Here is a 24,547-nt window from a genome sequence, read left to right as displayed (position 1 = left end):
CCACCGCTCAATGCTGGGGGCTGTTATACCCCCTTTAGCCCACGCCTGGCATTAGGCAGCATGATGCCAATAGGTTCATGTTGATCTGCTCCAGAGAGTTCAACTCTATTGGCAGTACTTCTTCTCTACAGGAACTAGACAGGCTGTGTGTGTGTGTGTGCATTTGCACTTCACAAACTCAAGGCCGTTTTCCAAGAGTTTTAGCAAAAAATGGAGAGAGAGTTATATTAGGATTCAGCAAGAGCGTGTAAAAGCGAAATAGCTTCCTATAGAGTTATATTATGCCAACCGCTATGAAATGTCATGGTGTAAATAATCGTAATTACAGATATTTGACTGATGTGGCTGGATGATTGCAGACAGCAGGGGAATCCAGCCCTGCTCTTGGAGATATGGCCTCCCGTGGAGCCTAGCACCAACCCTAATCAATCACGTCTAATCTAGCTAATCAATGTCTTCAGGAGAATCTAAATATCAGAGCCAGCCGTGTTTGATTAGGCTTGGAACAAAAGCTAACCGATTTAAAGGAGCAGCACCTCCGGCCAAATACAACCCATGCTTAAGATATTACAAGGACAAGCTTTCCACCACCAGCCACTGGACTGGAGTTAGCTAAAGAGCTGAAAACAAAAGACTGATCAGATTAAACCTCCGTTTATTCACATATTAAATGCACCCATCCCATTGAGTCAACAATTAAGATTTGTGCGGCCATATTGGATTGCCATCCCACATGATGGAGAATCCATCTATGCATTATTTACTTGCCAGCTTGAGAAGAGTATCATGCGAGCCTGGTGATGGATGTAGTCCATTCAGTAGGTAATGAATTCTATAAATCAACCACCAGTCCAGCCGTATAAACAGAAGTCACAAGTAAGCTAATGCTAATAAATGTAGAACATCAGGCTGTGAATATACATGATCTAATATACAGTGGAGGGATGTCACAATACAGCAGATTATATTGCTCACAGCGAGGCTAACTCTCAATTATAAAGGCAGGGATATTGAACAATACATTCAACAGACTGGAAGCAATTGAGATCCTGGCAGTTAGCGCATTATCTGAAGGCTAGAACATTAGCTCACACTTAGAACAGTTATTTAGCTCGCCGTGAGTGTCTACGTTAAGTCCTTGTGGACAAGTTTTTTCGCTCGGTGGCCATCTTTGTACTCATTTCTATGAATCTGGAGAGACCAAAATACTGGAAACTGGTGGTTATTAGCTCCCAGTTAGCATGTTAGTTAATGTTTACCACAGTAGCTCCCAGTTAGCATGTTTATTTAAGCTCAAAGGTAGTGTTAGTTCGTGTTTAACACATTAGCTCACAGGTAGCATGTTCCTTTTTGTTTTAATCATTAGCTCACAGTTAGCATGTTTGTTAAAGCTCAGCACATTAGCTCACAGTTGGCATATTTGTTAAAGCTCACCATAGTAGCTCACAGTTAGCATGTTTAATTAAGCTCACTTCAGTAGCTTGACGTTAGTGTATTAATTGTGTTTACTACATAACTCACAGTTAGCATTTCCCTTCGTGTTTAGCTCATTAGCTCACAGTTAGCATGTTCACTTATGTTTACCACAGTAGCTCACCATCAGTGTGTTCATTTATGTTCACCACGGTATCTCATAGTTAGCATGTTTGTGAAAGCTCATCACAGTATCTCACAGTTAGCGTTTGTTTATGTTCACCACATTAGCCTGCAGCTAGTGTGTTTGCTTATGTTTACCACATTAGCTCAGTTAGCATGTCCGTTTACGTTTACCACATTAGCTCACCATCAATGTTCCTTCATGTTTACCACAGTAACTCACAGTTAACATGTTGTTTTGTGTTTAGCAGTTTAGTATTAGCTCATAACTGCAGTGTTTGTTCACTTCATACATTTAAAAAAATGAACAATTCCAACATCTGAATCCAAGATACCACAGCATACAGCAAGCTAATGAGGTCAAATTTGAACATACGTGCTAACTTTGAGCTAATGTAGTACATGCTAGTTAACCTGCTGACCATAAGCTCACCCAATATACATGAGCTAAAGCTAACGTACTAGTTCTGAGCTAATGAGGTAGAGGTTAACCTTCATGCTAACGAGGAGTTGTTGAGGGTTGAAATATGGTATGGGAGTTCTCATAACCCTCAACGTGGCATCTGCTTATGGATGAAGTCCCATCCTTCAATAAAAAAGAGCTAATCGACTTTCTGGTTATAAAAAAATTAAAAATGATAAAATTAGCAGGAATTATACGGGAATATGAGAGTCGCTGTTTCACAGGATCCCAAATAGGAGTTTCCTAATAAATTGGGACAGTTAATAATTATATAAACAGGAAAATACTACAGGTTACTACTACAGAAGTACTGTTCAGTTTATTAGGGTATTTACAAAAGCTGCATTTCAGGCACTCCTGCTACAGCCCACAGTATTACAGAAAAGATTAAAGCCAGTCAATCATGAGAAGACCGATAAACGGTGAAGAGATGGTGCTGAGAAGAAGTCTGTGGTGTTGTGGGATGATTAGAAATACAGTGTGTTTTGTGCTCTGGGCTATATTGACACAGGGCAGCATGGTAAATGGATGCCGTGAAGAGCATTACGCATGGAGCATGTAAAACACTGATTCGGCGGCAGGGATAAAGAACCGGGGGGAGGTTGGGTTGGGAACAGGGGGGAGACGGTTATTCTGGATGACAAAACGACAGTCGGCGCCCCGCCAAAGACCTCGGATGCTCGCCGCACATTCACTGTTGACATTACAAAAGCCGAAGCGAGGAAAAAAAAAGGAAAGAAAACAGTCCGCAGCCACGGTTTGGTTGGAGAAATCATAAATCCGCAATTCCTCGTAACAGAGCGCTGTGAATCATCCTCCCTTTTGTGCCGAGGGTCAGCGTCTCTGACCGAAGCTGGAGATTTCACATAAGCGAAAGGCCAGACTGCATCACGAATCACTGCTTGCAATGTAGGGGGCCAAGCACTCGAATACAGAGTTCACATATTGCTTTTCCTCAAGCTTTAAATGCTGTGACACACTGTGCTCTCATGCCACCTCCTCCTTCCTACCTCACTCCCTCCCTCCCTCCCTCCTTTTCTCCACCCCACCCACCTACCCACCACCACCAGCACCTATGTCTCTCCACATGTCAATCATCCGCACGACAGTGAACAAAAAGGCTCTGCCAGGCCTGCCTGTCACCCTGTCACTCACATTCAGCAGCCGAAAAAAAAAGAAATAGGTAAAAAGAAAAGAGGCGGGACGGCGCCACGCAGGTGACGGTTAGAGGGTGGGGGAGGAGGGTCCTTCTTGTCTTTTTACATTCCTATTTTCATCCGTCTCGCGGCGAAGGCTTTCTCCATAATCTTCCTAAAGCGAGAGTCACGGTTTAATTAGGTCTACCTCTGCTCAGTGCTTCCTTTTCCCAGTCTCCCTCGGCCTATGCGCAGCCGGTGGGGGTTCTGCATTGCCGTCATCCTCGCTTGCTTTCAGATCAAAACTCTGTCAGAATCAAAGATCCCGGTCCCTGACTCTTTCCCTTTTTTTTCCGCTCCCGTAACACGCTACTCAAACCACCGTCTCGTCCTGCCAGAGGCGGCTGCAGCAAAGCCCTGCCACAGCGAAGTCCTTGCACTCTTAAAAAGGGCCTCGCGTACCTGGGTACTTAGTCTGCTGAGTCGGACAAAGGCAAAAGCAACAAAACATGCATATTATATCACACAGGGCTTAAAACCTCACATGCTCGCGTTTCCTTTGCAGGTAAAAAGAGCCGCTGACATTTTCCCTTCCAAAAGGGAAGCCCATTTCTGTGGCCACGAGGTGCCATGAGGTGCCTGGATCAGTATGTGGAGGCAGCCAGTAGGTTGGCCTCTGTAAATTCTCTGTAAAAACTCGTACACTAACGCTAATCAATGCAAAACGTCATAATCCGCATACCCTAAAATTACAGCAGGACTCTCAATTACAATCATAGGGTGGAACCAGTTAGGACATCCTACCCCCTGAACACATCATATCCCCCCGACTGTTTCATTGGTTAAAATCACGCACATTATTAACTGTTCAATGATATAATATTGCAGATGCTACGCTGGCATATACAGCTGATACCAACAGGTAAAGCTAGCTAGCTACCATGCACTTGCTATCCTCTATCGAGCTAACCTAGATAACTGAGATCCAAATAAAATAATAAAGCGATTAAAAACAACAACCACAGGATAAAACACATTGTGATACAACTCGGCTGGCTAACCAGTAGCATGCTAGCTACTACAATCGAAGGGGGATCAGCTCGACTGGCTAACTACTAGCATGATAGCTAATACAGTCCAGGGGGTGGACCAGCTTTCCAGCTAGCTACATTGGCTGGCTAGGAAGTAGCATGCTAGCTACATCGGCTGGCTAACGTATTGGGTCCTAAATTGGGTTCTTCTGTAAGATGGGGTGTGTCCGGGGGGATAGGACGTGTCATGACCCCAGTAGTTAGCGCACTGCCTCAGCGCTAGCACTTAGGGTTGCGCTTACTACAGTACCTCAGTTAGCGTAATAGTTCATGTTTAGTGTGTTAGCTCGAGGTTATTGTGTTAGCTTGTGTTTACCACATTAGCATTGCGATTTCACATTAGCACTTGCTTGGATTTTACAGCAATAAACATGTCTGTTTAAGCCCCGCCTTCTTACCACCACAATTGATCACGCAAATAATTGTTTGGATTTGCCTGTTTTTTTTTTTTTTATTATTTAATTCATCAATTTATTAATGTTTTATATTAGCATTAAAACATGTTATGTAACAGGGTGGTAAAACTTTTTTTTAAGAAGGAGATACAGTCATATAGGCTAGTAAGGCTATATGACTAATATTTGATGTATTATGAATAAATTTATTTTACAGATATTTAAACCCGCCCACCCCAGACTGCCATGGTCCTTCAACTTAGGCCTACTTGAAGCCCCTCCCAGCCACAACCTCCTGACTATAACGGACGCCCATGCGTCCCTGGTGTCCTCTTCTTTGAATACCTACCTCAGCCTACAACTAGCATGTTATATGTTAATGTAATCTTTTTAAACATCACCAGTGTTATCTTACTACATTTCCCAGCATGCTTTACACAAACACGTCCTAAAACCTTCGTAACCTCGCTTATTGGGTTGCAAAAGAAATCCTGACTGCTAGCATAGGCTAATAATAGCATGTCCAGATGTGATGCTAATGTTTGCTTTAGCCAAAAAAACTCCCCCCGCCCTAGCCTTCACACCGTAAAAGCTCTACAGCCTCCAGCAGGGCCTCCATACGAGGCGAGTAGCCATGCTACGTACAACAAATCCGGCGAAGGCTACATTTCTCATCACAGCCGCACAGCAGGCACCTTTACAGGGGTTCAAAACGTCACGTGAAAAAGAAAAAGGCCCTGTTTTTCCCGATAAAACACCGACGACAGGGCTTGGGCTGCTGATCAGGCCCAGAAAGACGCTGGCGAAGTAATTAAGCTTGGCTGTGCTAATGGAAGAAGAGAAAAAAAAAGGCGAGAGTGCTGCGAAAATGCGTGCAGAAATCCTAAATGGTATTATGAAAGAGTAGCAGCCATAATGGAGATTAAATTGTACAGAAGAGAATTAAAGAAGAGTGCATTTACTGCGTGCAAGCAGCTGTCAGGAGGCTTCTTCTATAAGCAGGACTGCGCAAACACACTTCTGTTAGCAGCGTTAAAACTCGGGAGGCGCTCGCGGTAGCTCGGCGGCGCAGAAAGCGCTCATTAGCGCTGAGTTTATGGCGGCTGAATGAAGAAAAATTGAAAAATAAAACAAACAAAGGGAAAAAAAAACAACAAAAATACCCCCAAAAATCGCAGTGGCTAAACGGGGCAGGCAGTTGGCCTGCAAACAGATCATGTTTGCGGGCAGCGCCGTGTTCAGAGCTCAGAGCTGCCTGAGCAGGCAAACTGCAGCGTTATCTGGAGTCCAAAGGCTCCATTAGTTGGGGGGGTTTTAATTAGCGCGCTTGTGTGAGGGGGCCATTAAGAGTGATTTGGAGTTGTGATGGAGGACCTGCTGATGGGGAGGACGCGGCTACTGCTGACTGCGCTCCTGACAGAGTGCACACATACTCTGTGCCTGCTGCACAATAAGCAAGCAAACAAACAAACAAATAAACAAATAAATAAATAACAAACAAAGCAACGCGCCGGGGTAGAAAGAAGGAGCTCGCGAAACAAAGGATCTTCACTTCAGAAAAGCCAAGCTGAAGCAGCGCTACCCTGCAGCTCAGGGCTAATTGACCTAATTGTTCCTTTGGTAGCTACTGTTGCAAGGCTGGACAACACTTTGCAGGACGCTGGCAACCATTCAACCTAACCTTAGGTTCTAGTGAGATCCTAAAGTGCTCAGCTGAAAGGGTCTCAAAGCTCATTCGGGGAGGAACTGAAGGACCACCAAGCCCTTTTTCGCTGCCTAATAATATGTAAATGTGTGCGTGTGTATTAAAATATGTAAATATTTACTGTATATACGTGATAACAGTTAGTATTGTTCAGTATATGGACATGACTTCAATAATTCTGACCATCGATGTGAAGGAGCCGGTGTGTTGACTTTATATTATATATATATATATATATATAAATATATATATATATATATAATACAAATAAAATATATATTTCTGAATAATATATCAACCAAACAGGTATTTATTGTGACATAGTATAAGTAATAATAGTACGTGCCATATGTATTCTATATATATATATATATTTATATATATTACATATACATATATAAGTACAGTCCTATCAGAACATTATGACCACCTCACCTAACAGTGAGAATAACCACTTGGCTTGAATGACCCTAGCAAGATGCTGTAGGATAGATTGTATTAGGGTGAGGGAAGGTATTCATTATAGAGGTTAGCTGCTCGCCAAATTGCTCTGTTCTTCATCTGGCTTCAATGGCCTGTGGAACACCCCTGTTATGCCGTTGGGAGGCTCTCGGTGTGCGAGAAGTCCATTCTCACTACACCTTCACTACGACAGTAAGTGACTTCTGAGAATTGTATGACCACCCTTGCTTTGTAATAAACTCGGCCTGGGACAGCACAGATGCTAATTGACAGGGTTTGCTGCTTGTTTAAGTAAGCGAGCATACCAGTCAGTTGTAGCAGAGTGCAGAACCATGGCAAATCATGGGCAAAGAACGCCATTCAGCTGATGTCCAAAAGGGCATGGCAATCGGGTACCGGGCCATAGGTGGTGCAATCTTTTATGTGATGTTCTAGCTGTCATAATGCCAAGCTTGTCCAACCACGCAACAGTTGCTGTGAAAGAATACGCTTGTGGGCGGAGCATCGCCACAAACTCTCCGAAACGACTCACCGTTCTCGGGGTGTTCCATCTCTCCGATGCTGCCGTCCGGCGTGGTCCGCTCGTAGTGGTCCTCAGGCAGGGCCAGCGGTCCAATGCGAGGGCCGGACGAACTCTTGCTGCTAGGGGTCTCGGACTCCTCCAGGCCGCTGTCGTAGTAACTCTGCTGGGAAGAGTCCTGCAGGTCCTGCACGGGATTGGCTGTGGAGAACGTCACTCTGCGATGCGGCAGCTACGGAAGGGAAAAAGAAAAGCAGGGCGTCCGGTCAAAACAATCTAATTTTAATTTTTGGGTGGGGTGGAGAGGGGGGGGGGGCTAACTAGGCTAATTGACCACCAAATTTGTAATATCACACTTCGAGAGACACAAGTCTTTTTTTCAATATGCAATTTTCTTTTTTTTCAAAGGGGCAATTAATGAGGAAACATTCCCTTCCCACTCTTAGGGAAGGTTACTCCCGACGCAGCGCTAAAGACGGAGCGCTCGCAGCCTCTTGATAGTGTGAAAAATCCGTAATTAAATTCGGTGATATTACTGTGAAGATGACCTCCAGTCTTTCAACATGCTAGTCTAGTCCAAGTACACACACATTCTCTCTGTCATACACACACACACACACACACACACACAAAGAAACAAAACACTCTGGCTCGCTCACACACATGCTCACACACACACTTAGACGCAAAGCTCATAAAACAGTGGAAATCACTGATCCTGCAGAAAAGCCCTATTCCCAATTCTGAGTTAGTCCCCATCTTGCTGAGGGCAGGTGGGGGATCAATAGCACAGAAGCAGCATGTGCATGCACACACACACACACACACAACTCCATGGCAAGCAGAGTCATTTCAAAGCAGGAATTAGAGCCATTAAGAAGGCCATTTCAGCTCATATAAAAGGCCCATTAACAGAGTCATTTAAAACATATAGGGGCGCCATTAACAGCACGCTTTTCATCAGCCCAAACTCAGACCTGCTATTTTTCCTGCTCGTCATTCGCCAAACCTGGATTCCCTCAGCACAGACTCTTATCTGTATGCTTATTTATTTATCTCGTCATTTATTTATTTATCTGTTTGTTTGTCTGTTCAGTCACTTCTGCTCCCTCCTCAGGTCCCTTGATTTCCTCCCTAATGCGTTCATCTTAACAGTGCTAGGAAGCAGTGCACATGCTAAAGTAGGCCTATGAATTCTAAGACAGCCCCACACACTCCAAATTTGTATTTATACCTTGTCAGAATGTGGAATCCCCCATATGTGTAGCAGTTTATATATATTGATGCATTATACAGCATAAAGTAAGTATACGTATTTGTGGACACCCCTTAATATCCAATAGATTAGGACAACCCTCTGGGGAACCGATTAGAACCATGCCTGATAATGCCAGCAGGACAAATACCCTTGATTTCATAAAAAAAAAAAACAATGAATGAATGAGAAAGTGTCCCAATACTTTTGTCCACGTAGTGTATTTAGCTACATTATTCCAACGCAAAATGTGACAAAAAAAATCCAAAACCCCAAAGTCCACTCTTATGTAGCCTTCAATAGCTAAACGCTAATCAGAAGATTATGGAAGTGAGGCTAAAAAAGGCAAACAGCTAACCCAAGTTAAACAGGTCAGAGTAGGCAGGTGAGTCAACTGCAGGTGTCCACATAGTGGTGTGAGGAAGCTGGCTAGACCTAGGAAGCTTACTGGACACTGTCTGGACATTGACGGAGTGGACAGAATAATCACAAACAATAATTACAGTGTTTTTGTTATGATGCTAAAGCCAAAGCTATGCTATACCATGCTGCATGGCTCCTGTGAGCCATTGCAGTGACGAAAAAACAACCAATCAGATCAGAGCTCATAATTTCTTGCCACAATTCCACCATAAAAGGAAAACTCTATCCTTAAAAAGACGTTTCTGAGCCTAATCTTAAACCCCAATCCTAAGATGGCCCAAGTCTAGCCATGGTTTTCCCTGGATGTCCTGAAAAAGTATGAAAACAAGCACGCCCTAAACACACTGTTTGCCTGCACTCTGCTTTCACTTATGCAGATCTCATTCATCAGCTTGCTCGCTGTGCGATCATGTTCATATGGTTCTACTAGTACTGGAACCCACTAGGGAGCATTTTCATGCACAGTAATTATACCAGCTTTCTCCCAAAACTCAAATATGGCATTCTGGCACCAACCCCCTGTCTGTCACCCCCCCACCCCCACCCCCATACAGTGTGTGTGAGGGAAAGAATGTAGTAGTTCGCAAAGGGTGAGACAGGAAGGGAGGGGTGCTTATTGTCTTGGGGCCAAAGCTTTTAATATATTCCTTCCTTCAGATTTCTTATTAATTTGAGCATTTGATGTACGAGGCACCACATGGCTGCCATTCCTCTGCTTGAATATGGATGCAGATATTAATGTAATTGTTTTATCTCCTGCTAAACGTACTTATCACGCTTTGCGGAGAATGCAAATGGCATTGCCTGATCTACTGTAAAAAGGAAGGCATTCGGTATGCTTGGTGTAGAATGCAAATTGCGCTGTTTGCTCAACAGAAAGTGATGCCTGCCCGCACTAAACGCTTGTAATGTATACGCCAATGGAAACAATCATATTTCAAAGCGTGTATTAGTGCTGTTATGATTTTTCAATCAAGGACGTTATCGCCGTCTCCGGCCCAATGCTGGCGTAGTGGTGTTTTCGAGAGACAACGGCGGAGATCGTGATTAAAGGTCTCCCAGGCAGAAACATTACTATTTAAATGTACGGGGGGGCATTTAGTTGTTTAAATATGGATCCTCTGCTTAAACGGCTCCTCCAGGCATCGCTCCAGAGTCAGCGCTTCCTCTCCCTGAGCTTCCTTACAGAGAAAGCGCCGCTCCGCACTCTCCCTGTACAAGGCCGATTTCTACTTCAGCAAAGATGCAGGTAAACGTATTCGCGCCGGAGCCGCAGAGAGGTTTAGGGGTAATTGCAGAGTACAAGAGGCTTGCAGAGGAGCTGACATGCAAAACTCTCCAAAATCTCAACAACACGAAACTCCAAAATCTCAACTATACAAACCCTCCAAAACTCCAACTATAAAAACAAACCCTGCAAAATATTAAATATACAAACCCTCCAAAATCTCAACTGTACAAACCCTCCAAAATCTCAAATATACAAACCCTCCAAAATCTCAAATATACAAACCCTCCAAAATCTCAAATATTCAAACCCTCCAAAATCTCAACTATACAAACCCTCCAAAATCTCAACTTTACAAACCCTCCAAAATCTCAACTATACAAACCCTCCAAAATCTCAAATATTCAAACCCATCAAAATCTCAACTATACAAACCCTCCAAAATCTCAACTTTACAAACCCTCCAAAATCTCAACTATACAAACCCTCCAAAATCTCAACTATACAAACCCTCCAAAATCTCAAATATTCAAACCCTCCAAAATCTCAACTATACAAACCCTCCAAAATCTCAACTATACAAACCCTCCAAAATCTCAAATATTCAAACCCTCCAAAATCTCAACTATACAAACCCTCCAAAATCTCAACTATACAAACCCTCCAAAATCTCAACTTTACAAACCCTCCAAAATCTCAAACACAACAATATAAACACAAGCCTCCAAAATCTCAAACATGCATTTTCAATTTTAGAAGAATAAACTTCCAAAATTGTGTCTACACATCTTCAATCATACAATTACCAACTTCCAAAACATCACCTAAAATAAAGATTTAATGTATCAATAACATCAATAATGTATCTCAAAAACACCAAAATCTCAACAAACAAGACAAACCTCAGGAACAAAAATCTCTAAAACGTAACCTCAAAAAATCAACAGCAAACCTCCAAAGACTCAACAACAAACATCTCTAAAACCTAAACCAGATATGTGCAATCTCAAGAAACTACCAAAACTACCTTCCAACTTTTTATGTCAAAAACAAATATTAAGGATCAAGGATTTGAACAGGGAAGCAAATCCACTTTGGGACAATAGACCAGAACACTGTAAGACAGAAATACAGTATTTACATCATCCAGCATATAATTTCTTCTGTCCATTCCCTCACAACTACAATGTTTTCTTAAAGGATTCTGCTGCTGCTCTTAATACTTACAGAGTAGCTATATTTCAGAGGTATGTAGTGAATGCAGTGTTAGGAGTCTTGCCCAAGAGCACATGCGGAGAACTTAGAGCTGGGTGTTACTTATCATGATACACATTGTGTTAAGTATCCTTAAGATTCACAGACGTTAAAGCAGAATTAGTAATCTCAGTCTCTTCTTATGACGTCTTTAGAATCTGCAGGGGAAACTGGGAGAACAGCAGCGGGCCAAAGAGGCTAAAAGCTGCCTGGGATGGTGGAGGAGCCAAAGTAAGTAGTGTTGGATGAAGCAGGGCAGGAGGAGGAGGGAGCTTCAGTTCTGGCCGGGCAAAAGGAGCTTGGCACCGGATTGGAGAGGGGTTTTTTTGGAGCTGGATGGGAGAAGGGTAACGAGTTGGATGGAAGGTGTAAGGGGGGTGGGGGTGGGGGGATGGAGAAGCATGGAGCTGGAGGCAGATAAGCTGATGGAGCACAGCGGGGACAAGGCCGGATGAGGCTTCCAGACGCTGAGAGAGAGAGAGAGAGAGCCGAAGAGCTGGCAGCGTCTGGAGAGAGAGAGGCTGAGAGCACAGAGCAAAACAGGAGGTGCTGGTAACCGAGGGATACACAATGCAGATTTGGCACCCCGACCCAAGTCTGGAGATGGGGAACCGAACCAGAACACAGAAAGAAAGTAGAAAGAGGTGCAATGCGAGATTCAGACAGACTGGAAGTGGGTGCTGAAAATAGTCCAGCGGAAAGTGTTGAAAGGCCTGGAATGAGAAATTGAATATGCAAGAGAAATTCAGAAAGAGTAAAGACAGGCAAGAGGGTATTACGCAGCCAGAAACAGCAGGGGATTAGGTTTAAGACTCTGGATAGAAATGAGCAGAAGTGAACTAGAGGGGGAAAGGGCCCCAGCAATACCCTTAGAAGTCCACAGTTATTGTCATTTGGCTTTAGCATAACTGCATAATTGATTCCATTTGGTGTTAAAAGTATGAAAGAACAATTTCCCTGAGTGTAAGACTGAGCTGCTGAGCATCCCTGGAACTACAGGTCCCAACAGCTATCTTGCCATCTCCTTTAAGACCCCTCGTCTTTTCAAGACGTGACAACTGCATACCATCAGGCCTTGCAACCAATCCAGGAAACCAGTGGCAGCTTGCTTGTCTTCAATGTTCCTAAGTTGGCTTCCTGTAGCTGCCAAAACGTCATAAATCGACCAGTCCCTCGTACACGATATCAAAGCCTTATCCGTACCATGGGCTTCGAGGACGTCTCGGTTTGACCCACCATCCCTCTGTCCCGGAGCAGAGGTGGTAGAACAAACTTCCCCTGGGTGATATCGAACGCTGACTGAAGACCATCTCTTCAAGAGCACTTAATCTTGTACTTATTAAAAGCTTGCGATTGCACTGACCACAGTATTCTGTATCTTTTGTTACTAGTCCCATACTGACGTCATCATTTTATCTGGCAGTATCTAAGCTTGATGTATCTTTTGGATTCTAGCCTATTCAGGGATATTTTAAGAGTGAACAGCGAAGCACTTTTCAAGACTTGACTACTGCAACTCCCTTCTGGCCCGTCTTCCTATGCAATCCATCAGGCCCTTGCAACCAATCCAGAACATGGCAGCATCACTTGTCTTCAATGTTCCTAAGTTCCGCAATGTAACCCTTCCCTAGCTTCCCGTAGTTGCATCGGCATCGGATTCCAAACCCTGCCAAAAATCGCCCAGTTTCTCGTACCTGATGGCAATTGTGATAACCTGACCCTTACCAGGAGGCCTTTCAGCTTCCAGAACGGCTTGGCTTGACCCACCAAACCTCATGATTTATGAAAGACAAGCATCTAGACTGTTCTCTGTCCTGGAGCTGAGGTGGTGGAACAATCGTCCCCTGGGTGTCCGAACTGCAGAATTGCTCACTGTCTTCTAACGCTGACTGAAGACCATCTCTTTCAAAAGCTCTTAATCTTGCACATACTGACTTATGTATCTGGCAGTCTCTAAGCTTGAGGCATCTTTTGGATTCAAGCCTATTCTTGGATACTTTCAGAGGGAACAGAGAAGCACTTCTGTAAGTCGATCTGGATGAGATCGTCTGCAAAATGCCATATATGTAAAAGAGGAAAGGTTAAGGCCACTCTAGCCACCTCTGGATAAAATGACAGCAGGCTTTTCCTGTTACCTCAAGCAATATCTCTGACTTCTAAAGCACCACAGCCCCTAAAATATGAAGATCTGTACTCGTACACTTCGGTTCCTCACTCCAATCCCATGGCACTTAACAGATAGGCTACATTCTAGCAGTTCCCACATAGTCAGCCTTAATATCACCAGCTGAACAATGGGCCTGGGGTTTAAGCGGTTACAGTAGGGCCAGATCTAATGGAGTGGATGGCTCGGGTAATGAAGCACTGTGCGGTATCTGGCTAATCGTCACGCGTTAGGTGTGGTTCGAGGTGAAAAGAGCTCCGCAAATGGATGGGTAGGACACTGGCCGGTGCAAGCTGCAAAGGGGGGGCGACACCAGGGCTATGCTTTTCCAGCCTGCGATTCATCCATCCCATTACTCTTGCATGCTGTCATAGGTCAAACAGTGTGAACACTCAGATTTGTCACTGGAAATGGCAGCTCAGCCTTCACCCAACAACCGGTAGCCACCATGGCGCCACAGAAAGCCCCCACACCAACCTCAAAGCGCTAGTTCATATACATAGTGTATAGTAGCTCAAATATTCTGGACCATCCAATAGTTTCCATGCTAAAATGTCTGGTAGATAGTTTCAGAAGGTCCAAGCTGGTCTAGGTGGTTTAAAAAGTTCAGCATTTTAGTGGAAGAGTGACCAGCATTTGAGGTCATTTATTGATGTCCCACCGATTCCTGCATGGTCTGCGAAGGCCTTGAAGTTCACTAAAGGCTTCAAGGTCGGGTTGAAGTAAGTGATTCACGATTCACGCCAATTCATTTAAGCTAAACTTACTCACATTTCTAAACAAACTGTCGCTCCAAGCTGCATTCGAGAGACAGACGCTATCGAAGAAGCAGGAAGAAGGAGGCTTCTGTCTGGGAGAGAGTGGAGGATGCATCTACGGAGCTTCGCAGACGCAAATCAGCATGCGACGCATGCTAAACAGTCCTGACAATGCCTTTCCTTCTCCTGCCGTCTCTCATTTCTAACCGCACTCTTGTGATCATCCCTCGTTCTTTACTTGCCGTTCCTCCACCTTTTCCCGCCGCAGACCCCCAGAAGCCCCCCCCACCCCAACCTCCACCTCCCCTTCCCCCTCCCTCCCCTCCCCCCATCTTGTCCCGTTCTTCTCTGCTCGCTGTGTCTCTTTGATAAGCCTCCACTCTTTGAAGACTCCACTGCCACATTGCTTGCCTTCTAGCTATTGCACATAATACAAAAAAAACACAACTCCAGAAAAGAGGGAGGAAGGTGCGAGTCGGATGGGAAAATAAAAACAGATCCAATTCTCCCCCTTCTGCTCCGGTTTCTATGATTTCGTGCTCGCTGCGTCTCAGCAGAGGTGCACTTCTTCATTGTCATATTTGTTCGCGCGGCTCATTTTTCCCTCCGCTCTACATGCCTTCAGAGGAGCTGGCTCATTGATCCTCACACAAGCCTGAAGCTTCTCTCTCTCTCTCTCCACTTTCTGACTCATTCTCTCTCGCTCTCTCTAGCCCTGTCTCTGACTTTAACTAACTCACTCTCTACATCAAATCTAACCAACTGTGAATGTAAGAGTTCACCACTGTTTTGCCGACCAACTAGGAATGCACCTAAGAACCCCCCACCACCCTCAAAAAAGCAGTGGTCGAAGTGGTCCAGCGGAATCAGGTGCCATCACTATGACCTATGAAGCGCCATTTCGACTCCCGGGTCAGCAGCCGGAGCCAGAGTGAGCACAAGTTATGTGCAGTGCAATTGGCCTTGCTCTTTCTGGGTGGGTAGATGGCATCAGTGTGACGCTGGCTGCTATGGGCATCTGCTAGCCGATGCTTTGGAGCTGGGTACCCGGCGCTTTTCTCAGGACGCGTCAGTTGCGCGGTGACGCTACATCGGCAGCCGTTCGAAAGGGGAAAGTGGCTGGTTGTGCTTGTTTCGGAGGAGGCGGGTGGCAGTCCTGGGTTGGGTAGTAGGGTACGTAAAAAAGAATTCAAATAGTTGGCAGAGTGGCCAATAAAGACATACCTGATGTGAAAACACCATTTTGTACTAAACCTATTGCTAGCATATAATGAAATTAGCCATTTTAGCACAAAACCCTCAACCCTGTCACCCTCAACCCTGTAACATTTTGAATATATCTTCTTCTTATCTTTCTTTGGGCTTTTTGTCTGTTTTGTCAATCTGAAATTGACTCCAATTGTAAAATACTACTATCACAGAAGAATATGCAAATGAGCGCCCTAATCATTAAGCATCACAAGCCAATTACAGTTCAATATGAGCTTCTGCGAGTATATCTAGAAGTCAAGGTGTCTATCTACTTTCCTGCTCAAGCACACCTGATTCAACTCACCTGTTAACTGCCAGGTTTGTGCTGGACCCTGGACCCCCGTTGCCCACCGCTAATCTAATCCATCACATTAGCATTTCCTTTGGTCCAAACAATGCAAGCAACTCTTTAACCATATCACATTACTGAATCGGCAGTGGGATGTGAGGCATAGCATAATTCTAACATTGAGCAATTTAACTATATTTAGCAATGCTAATGCTTTGTTCATACTGTGCAGCTCTAAGTGGTAGTAATTTAGCACTGCTTGCTAAAACAGTGGATGTAGTGGTACATCAGCATACTGGGTCATTCCCGTAACACTTCTCGCAAATATTCTTGCATATTCAGCTTAGTTTCTGGTCTGTAGTAAAAGCCTATTGAACTCAGCATCTGAGTAATGCAGTATATGGATGATTTTTGCAGTAGGGCTAAAGAATGCTAATGAGCTCTCTAATAAATCAAAGGCTTTCTTGCTATGAGCCACGTCACACCACTGACTAATCAACGCACCGTACTGAATGCACCGTACACTTTAAGGAAATTGTTTTTTGACTCTTTTAGATGCTATATAGACACGTCTTTTTAAAACATGAGGATTTCCTTGTATTCGAAGAACGATTCATCAAGGCAATGAATCATTTAAGCGCTGAAATGGTTCTTTGGGTTGAGAAGCCTCGAAGAAGCTCTTCTTTTTTAAGAGCGGAACCACAACGGCGATCTTTAGCAATGCTAGCCTTCTGTCTAGATTGTGCAGCTTTAAGTGCACTGTTTGCCAACAGTGGATGCTTCAGCAATCCAGGTCATTCCCGTAACACGCTTCTCATGAATGCGCTGAGCTCATTTGTCTCATCCTTGCCACACAAGTTCTGCTTCCTGGCAAAGTCCTATCAGGCCGAGCAGCTGTCTGACAGAGGCTTATTCCTCCTGGCTGAGCTGCAGAACCTCGAGATGCCACGGGATTAGAGCTCAGGGCTCCGTCCCATTGCTCGCGACCCTGAGGCAACCCCTTTAACCTGACACACTTTAACCAGTCCACCTTCTCCAGTCCACCTTCTCCAGGGTGAGGAACGTAGAGGAGCATGCGCTATCCAGCACCGGTGTCCACTGCTGACTCTGACTCGTCTTATCGGGCTGGTCCTCTTCTCGCGTCCCTCCACCCTGTCCCCACATCTGTCCCCCTCTCCGCTGCTCTCGCTGACGCTCATACTCTCTCAGCATCTCTCCATCTCTCCGTCTCGCCTACCTACCCACCTCCCGCCCTCCCTCGCCCCGTCTCCCTGGCACGGCGGCTTGCCATTGGGATTTGGAGGAAATTGAATTGAATTATGAAGGAATTTCTCGGCAGCACGATTGGCATCATTTCCCCCCCTTCACAATAGAACATCATTCTCATATCTCGCGGAGAGGTGGAGGGAAAATAGGCCGCGCACCATTCTTTCTCTCATCCTTTTAAATTGAATTTTTCATATCACAGGGCCACGGAGACATCTGCCGTTTCTTTTAAGACTAGGGTTTGAGGCGGGAAGGGCGGGTTGGTTCGTGAGCGAGAGAGAGAAAGAGAGAGAGAAAAAAAAGGCCCATTTCATAACATCTGAGAAGCGTATACCTGTGGAAAATCAGCCTTCCTTCAGGTGTAGCGACAGCAGCCCTCCATGCTAAACGACAAAAAAGAATAACAGCGATTCCTTGTCGTGAACGAGAACGACGGGAAGCCCGTGCCGGCGGCCTGCGAGTGCCTCTTTATGATTGTTGCTATTTTATCTCAACGCATTGGACATCGCATCTCTCCCTTTCTTCCTCGGCTCGTCCAGCCGCCCCCCACTCCTTCTTCTTTTCCCTCCCTGGTACCACCTGCGTTTCCCACCACGGCTATGAAGCTTCGCCGCCGGCCGGACGGCTCCGAGGTGCCCGGCTCCTAAATTGCAGCTCGTTCGCCGGGAGGCCTTGTTTCGGAAACGCTGAGTGACAGTAGGAGAGGCAGCCGGTATTAATCCGGGCGCGAGGGAAGACTGGGCGGGAGATGGAGGCGCAGAGTAAGAGGAGAGTGAGCGAGAGAGACTGATGGCGGGAGAGGGAAAGGCACTAGAGAAATTAATCCTCAATATCCACTCCCAAGTGGGCACCTTATTCCCTCTCAAACTTCCATTTTCAGAGTTAATATCTCAATTCACAGAAGCACTTGGCTGGAAGGCATGCACGAAGCTCGCGCCTCCAATTGCTTTAAGGATGTGGTACATAATGGGATTGTAGCGAGAGATGACAAAGCTTTCAAGCAAGCTTAAGACTTGCAGGGCCTCCAGAATTGTTTTTTTTTTTAACCGCGCCTCTATTAATAGCCGGCGAAGGGCCTATCTTCGGAAGAGCCTCCCGAATTTTGATGGTGCGATGACGAATAAAGTGCCATCATTGTTATTATTGTTTGGGCAGACTCGGCTCCATTAGGCGGCGAATCAATCTGATCCGCTTCACTCCGCCCCCACCATCCATCGCCCAGGCCAAAAGCAGCCAGCCCAACCCTCCCTCCCCCACACCGACACCCATACACATACACTCGCCATGCCTTGAATTTCCTCAACACACAAAATGAGGGTGATGATATTAAAAAATAATGTTTAATTAGAAGCCCGAACAGGCCTTTCATCTCCGCGCTCCGAGCAGTCTGCCACGGCCGTGGAAGTAGGACACATTTCCTCTATTGATCTATCAGCAGCGCGTGGAAAAAAAAAAAGAGCCGGAATTTGGCAGAGCTCTAACAGTGCTCAACGAAGCTGAAAAATGACGGTCCAAGAAAAAAAAGAGAAAGCAAGTAAGAAAGAAAGGGAAGGAAAAAAAAGCCCACATCAGATCAAGAGAGCATTTTATCTGCTGCGAGTCGAGCGCCTTTCCTCTTCAATCGTGGGAACGGCCAGTCCGGGTTCGGAGGGATATCAAAGGATATCAAAGGGGTTTAAAGGCACCAAAACAAATAACCAGCCTGTCTCTCGCCCTCGCGTCCCCTGCCTCTGTGATGCCCTTCCAGTCCATTTAACCACTGGACTTGGAAGCAAAAGTTGCCGAGACCGGCCAGAGCTTCCGCCGCAACAGCCACAGCCGCAGCCGCCGCAGCCCCGGCTCTGTTCTCTTAATGAATTAAGAGCTGATTAGAGGCAGCCATGACGCCTCGGGGCCTGGGAAGAAACATGCTCTGCTTTTTGAAGGCAGGGAGGAAAAAGAAAAAAAGAGAGAGAGAGAGAGAGAGAGAACGCTGTGAAAACATCCAAATTTGCTGGCTGATGCTGACGACAGATATTCCGCTCTGCACAGTATTAGCCAATGTTTTTCTTATTAGTGTATATTATGATATATTTTGAATCTGACTGCGTATATATTCAGTGTCCTCCAGAATTAATGGCACACTAAGCCAAAAAAAAAGGATATTCAGTAGTTTTCAGCATGTTTTTAGTGCAAGAAGCTAAAAAAACAACAAAGGCGAGTACCAAGGCGGTTTATTTACAGTTGTTGTCAGTAACTCTGAAGAGGGATGTGAGATTTTACCATAAGTACTGACAGATAATGCACTTGCGAGGCACCCGGGGGCCAAAGCGCCGTTGGAGCCCCCTCAGGTCTTGTGGTCTAAGGCAGTATTTCTCAACCCTGGTCCTGGAGGCCCACTGCTCTGCACTTTTTTAGCGGTTTCCCAGCTCCCAACACACCCGATCCAACTAATCAGCTCATTATCAGCCCATTAAGGTGAGTTAAGGTGGGTGTGTTCAATCAAGAAATGCACCAGAATGGACCTCTGTAGAAACTTATGGGGAAACTTATTTGTACTAACACTTTCAGACGTAGGCTTTTTAAGGGGTTTAAAGGCCCAGACATCACAGACTCAGCCTACACTCATGTATAAGAAGTGACTAAACTGTTTTAGCAGCATTGCAGCAATTAAAACGAACAGGTAAACAAACCACCGTCCCACCTTATGTTACTGTGGCTGTTAAAACACCCAGTGCTCAAGGGAGCGATAGAGGACAAATCAGAGAGTCTATGAAAATGTGGACACTACAGGGCAAAGAGTTGATTCTATTACAGTGAAGAGGGGATGATGTGTCATATAAATATGTTTATATGAGGAAAGCAGTTCTGCGAGAGGCTCTTCAAACTGTAATCTGGGCTTGCTGGTACCACCTACCTAATAGTGGGAATAACCGTCTTGGCATGGACTGACTGTATCAGGGTGGTGGAAGGTGTTAGGGTGTTTATTATAGAGGTTAGCTGCTCCACAGTGGAGCGTCGAGTGCTCTGTTGTCGTTCCCCTCTGGCATCAACGGCATGTGGGGCACCACTGTTATTCCACTGTTGGGTGGCACTAAGTCCCACAAAGTGGGAACGTCCCACAAAGTGAGCAACGTTTCTGAGATGCTACCACCCTTCACCCACTGTCATATCAGAACAATATGACCACCCCTGGTTTGGAGTGAACTCGGCCCAGGACATTAAAGATGCCACGTGACAGGTTTAGTTTTGTTTTGTTTTTTGTTTTGTTTTTCACAAATAAAAACAAATAAAAGGAAGAACAAAATGAATGGTGTACCTCGAGGCAACATAACTGGGTAATCAACAGGTAAATGGGCTTGATTATAATAGCCTTTTCTCACCCACATACCGAGTATTTACCAGCCTCAACTACTTGATAAAAGCATTCTTTAGCACTGTACAAGTTCTGCACAGGATTACAGCACCAACGCGCCAACTTTAAGAAGTAAGCAGTCCGTAGCAATGAGGCGACGCTATTTTCGCCCACTCCCCAGCACAAAAGCGTACTGGAGTCTGGGTGGAAAGCACGGCAGGAAGGCTGAAACAAGCCTTCTCATGGAGCCTAGTAATCAGAAAGCATTGATCCGACATTTCCAATTAAGTGGGAATGCATGTAGGGTCGAGGAGTTTGTGATTACGCAGTCATGCGTGCATGCATGGGGGAGCGAGTGTTTGTCTGTGCTTAGTGTGGTGTGATAATGGCTTAAAAGTCAAGACAGGCCTTCTCTATCTCAGCCTCGCTCTCTCTCTCTCTCTTTCGACCCCCTTCTCGCTCTCTCTCGCTCTCGCTCGTTCACTAATTCACCTTTCCTCTCCACTTTCTGTCTCTCCTTCTGATTTAGTTGGAAATGAAACGCGAACAATCACGCCTCCCGAACGCACTGTGCTGCGAGTAGATATAATTATCCCCCCCTGGTCTGCGGTTACTGTAAAAGCTTCTGTTCTGCACTAAGTGTTTTTGACACCGGCAAGCGTTTCTTCAGACTAGCGTGGCTGCAAAGCTCATTGTGGAAGAAGTGAAGCGAGCAGTGTTTTTTTTTTTGCCTTTACTTCCCTTTTTTAACGGGAACCTTTAACACTTAGGTTCCTGATTAAAGGCACTGATTGGCTTAAGGATCCGCTTTCGAAAACCTTGATTAGAGACGGGACAGATTGAACCATTATCCTGGAAACTGCACACGTAAACAGGCCCACTGGGGACCAGGCAGGAAGCTAGTAGGCAGCGATTAGTAATTCTGTAATAGTATGACGCTAATTTGGCTACTCATCCTATGAGAAGAGTGTAAAGTGCCTAAAAAGTGCCTCTAAGCGTCTTTCAAGTTTGAATACACACCAGCCATCAGCCATATCATTACAACCACCTGCCTAATACTGTGTCGATGATTTCAACAGCTCTGACCCGTCGAGGCCCGGCCTCCTCAAGAACCTCTGGAGACATTAGAAGCAGAGCCAGAATAATAATGAGTCCTGCAAGTTGTGAGGAAGTGGGTCCTTCGTGTATTGCATCATTGAGCCCTGAGGCCTATGGAGCACTTTTGGTAGGTACTGACCACTGACCACTGAACACTCCACAAGACCTACTTGATGTTTTGGAGATGTTCTGATGTTCTGACCACCACAATTTCTGTCAAAGGGTCACAAAGCGAGTCTAGTGGCCAAAAGACGAAACTGTCAGACAGGGATCTCCAACAGGTTTCATGGCTTGTGAATGAAAATGTAGTTCCCAGTGAGGTGTCCTTTCAGAAATTGGTGTTGAAGGACTTGCATTGACTGTGTTCATTCACAAGCCGTGAAGCATACCCAACAGTAGATGACCACATGGTGGGAAACCATGAAAAAGCTGTTTTCTGTCTTAGTCTTAATTCAGGTTTACCAATGCATTGTTTTTTAAATATACTGTGAGGTGAGATATGTAGCAAAATACTCGCAAAAGTAGAACTCGGTCCATATCGTGCAGCCCTACTAGAGAAGATCTGATGTGTCATATTAAAATTAGAGATAATGAGTCAGCTAGTCATGGAATAGCAGCTGACAATCCAGAGAGGCGGAGAGTAAGCCCAGCCATTTATTTCATCCATGTTATTTGCAGCATTTCGGAACGACAAGGCTTGAGGTTTGGGCCTGTTTATAGGTCAGTGGGCTAATCATGGCCCAGAGGTGATCCTCTACAGTGCTGAGTGACCTCCATAATGTGACTACAGGACATTCAGGCCCATGCCTCTAACTCTAGCTGGCCATTAGTCCCATGTTAAAGCACCCCGTCCCGGTGCATGCACAACCAATCAGTTCTCGACAGACAGTAGGAGGACAGAGGCTATGCTAACTGGCCAGAGAGTGCTCCAGGGACCTTATTAGTGTTCACATCGTGTCAAATGTAGAGGGGCCTGCCGCTCTTTTCACTCATATAAGTGAGTAGAGGACTAAACCCCCCCCGTCTAACGCCTAAAGTCCACCGTACCACTTTTGACAAAGAACTTTCCAGGCGAACGATTAACTCTCTGTGGAGCGACGCAGTAGACCACACTGTCTGCTCTGCTGAAAACCCCTAAAGAAAAGCATGCATCACAAAGACTGGAGTGTCTGATGTTTATGGACTTGGAAAGGGGTGTTCTTCTATCAGCCATAGCATTTGCACCACCTGCCCTATATTGAGTAGGTCTGCCATTCTGACCATCTGACCCCACAAAAATCCTAAAGATGCTCCATGTGACATCTGGCACAAAAACATTAGCAGCAGAGTCCTGTAAAGTCCTGTAAGTTGCAAAGTGGGGCCTCCAGTAGTATCATTTAGTCTCGTTCACTGGTTGTTCTTTCATAGACCACTTTTGGTAGGTACTGACCACAGCATACCGGGAACACACCACAAGACCTGCCTGATGTTTTGAAGATGCTCTGACCCAGTCGTCTAGAACATCATAGTTTGGTTCTTGTCAAGTGTCTCAAATTTAAAGAATATTAGCCTACTGATGTCCTGAACAAGGCGTCAATGGTATGGTAGCATGCTAGCATTAACAGAACCTGCTCCAGGAAGTCCTTTACTATTGGTGATACTTCTCTACAGGCACTAGACAAGCTGTGTCATCTGTGTCAGCAACTGGTACAACTTAAAGTAGCCGAATGCATTCATTAGAAAGGCTGTCCACAAATATGTGGACATATAGTGCATTTCTTGGCTGAAAGCCTACGACCCTTCCATTAATGACTCTGATAACTGGAAAATGGAAGGTTAAAAAAGGTCCTATTTTGTTAGTACAGCTGCTTTTTGAAAGTGGTAACTGTTTCACAGTGGTCCAAGGGCACCAGCGGTGATGGTGTTGGTCAGCAGCTGCCGGCAGACGGCTGATGCATTATTACTGATAGCCCTGGTTTGAGGTCAGTCCCATCTAAAGCACAGTGCGATACAGGCACCACACCGACAGCTGCTGCCACTCCAACCATGTGAATTATTGAACATCAGATACATTCAGATGACAGAGATGATGTTTTTTTTTTTTTTAAATGCATAACAATGAGTTAACCATCATTAATTATACATCTGTGCAGACGGGGACGGGGAAAAATTACATGGGTCTTCTACATCAACTATACATAGATCCACTATATGTCCAAAAATATGTGGACACCCCTTCTAATGAATGCATTCAGTTACTTTGGGTTGCACACATGGGCAAATGCACACACACATGCATACACAGCTTGTCTTGCCCCTGTAAAGGAGTACTGCCAATACATTAGGACTCTCTGTAGCAGATACAGACCACCATGCTGCCTCCTAATGCCAGGCATGGACTAGAGGGGTATAAAGTCCCCCAGCATTGAGCTGTGGAGCAGTGGAAGAACTGTGTTCTCTGGAATGATAGATAGTGCTCCATCCAATAGGTTTGGGATGAGTTGGGAAGTTAGGTAAGAGTGTGGGGTGGTGGTTAATATCCAACATCCAACTGACCTCATTAAAGCACACTCTGTTAGCGGAATACAATCAAATCCTCACATCAACGCCCTGGACAGTAGAGACTCAACAACAAAAGATTCAGTACCCATCCTTTGTTTTTGCCGCTGTGTCCAAAAAGAGCATCCTTATGGACTTATCCTTATCCTTATGGCCACTATTAATATCACCACTATCAACTATCTACACCATGATTAATATATTATGATTATAATCAGAGCAGTTCAAAAGTATAGATGGTTTGGTAACTTGGTAATCAATAATTAACAAATAGTTCTGATGAGAGGAGGACGGGTCGGGTCCCCCTTGTGAGTCTTGGTT

General features: G+C 45.1%; 1 protein-coding gene across 1 annotated transcript in view; it reads right to left on the bottom strand.

Moving 5' to 3' along the window:
* Positions 1–24,547, bottom strand: part of pcdh1a (protocadherin 1a) — a 113,322-nt gene that overhangs the window by 32,228 nt on the left and 56,547 nt on the right. The window contains exon 4 of the mRNA XM_072659006.1: positions 7,381–7,600. Coding sequence (XP_072515107.1) covers positions 7,381–7,600 — 220 coding nt within the window. The remainder of the gene's footprint in view (positions 1–7,380; positions 7,601–24,547) is intronic.

Source organism: Salminus brasiliensis, chromosome 16 (genome assembly GCF_030463535.1).
Source record: "Salminus brasiliensis chromosome 16, fSalBra1.hap2, whole genome shotgun sequence".
Lineage (NCBI taxonomy): Eukaryota > Metazoa > Chordata > Actinopteri > Characiformes > Bryconidae > Salminus > Salminus brasiliensis.
Note: the sequence above shows the minus strand (reverse complement) of the source record. Positions and strands in the feature narration are given on the sequence as shown.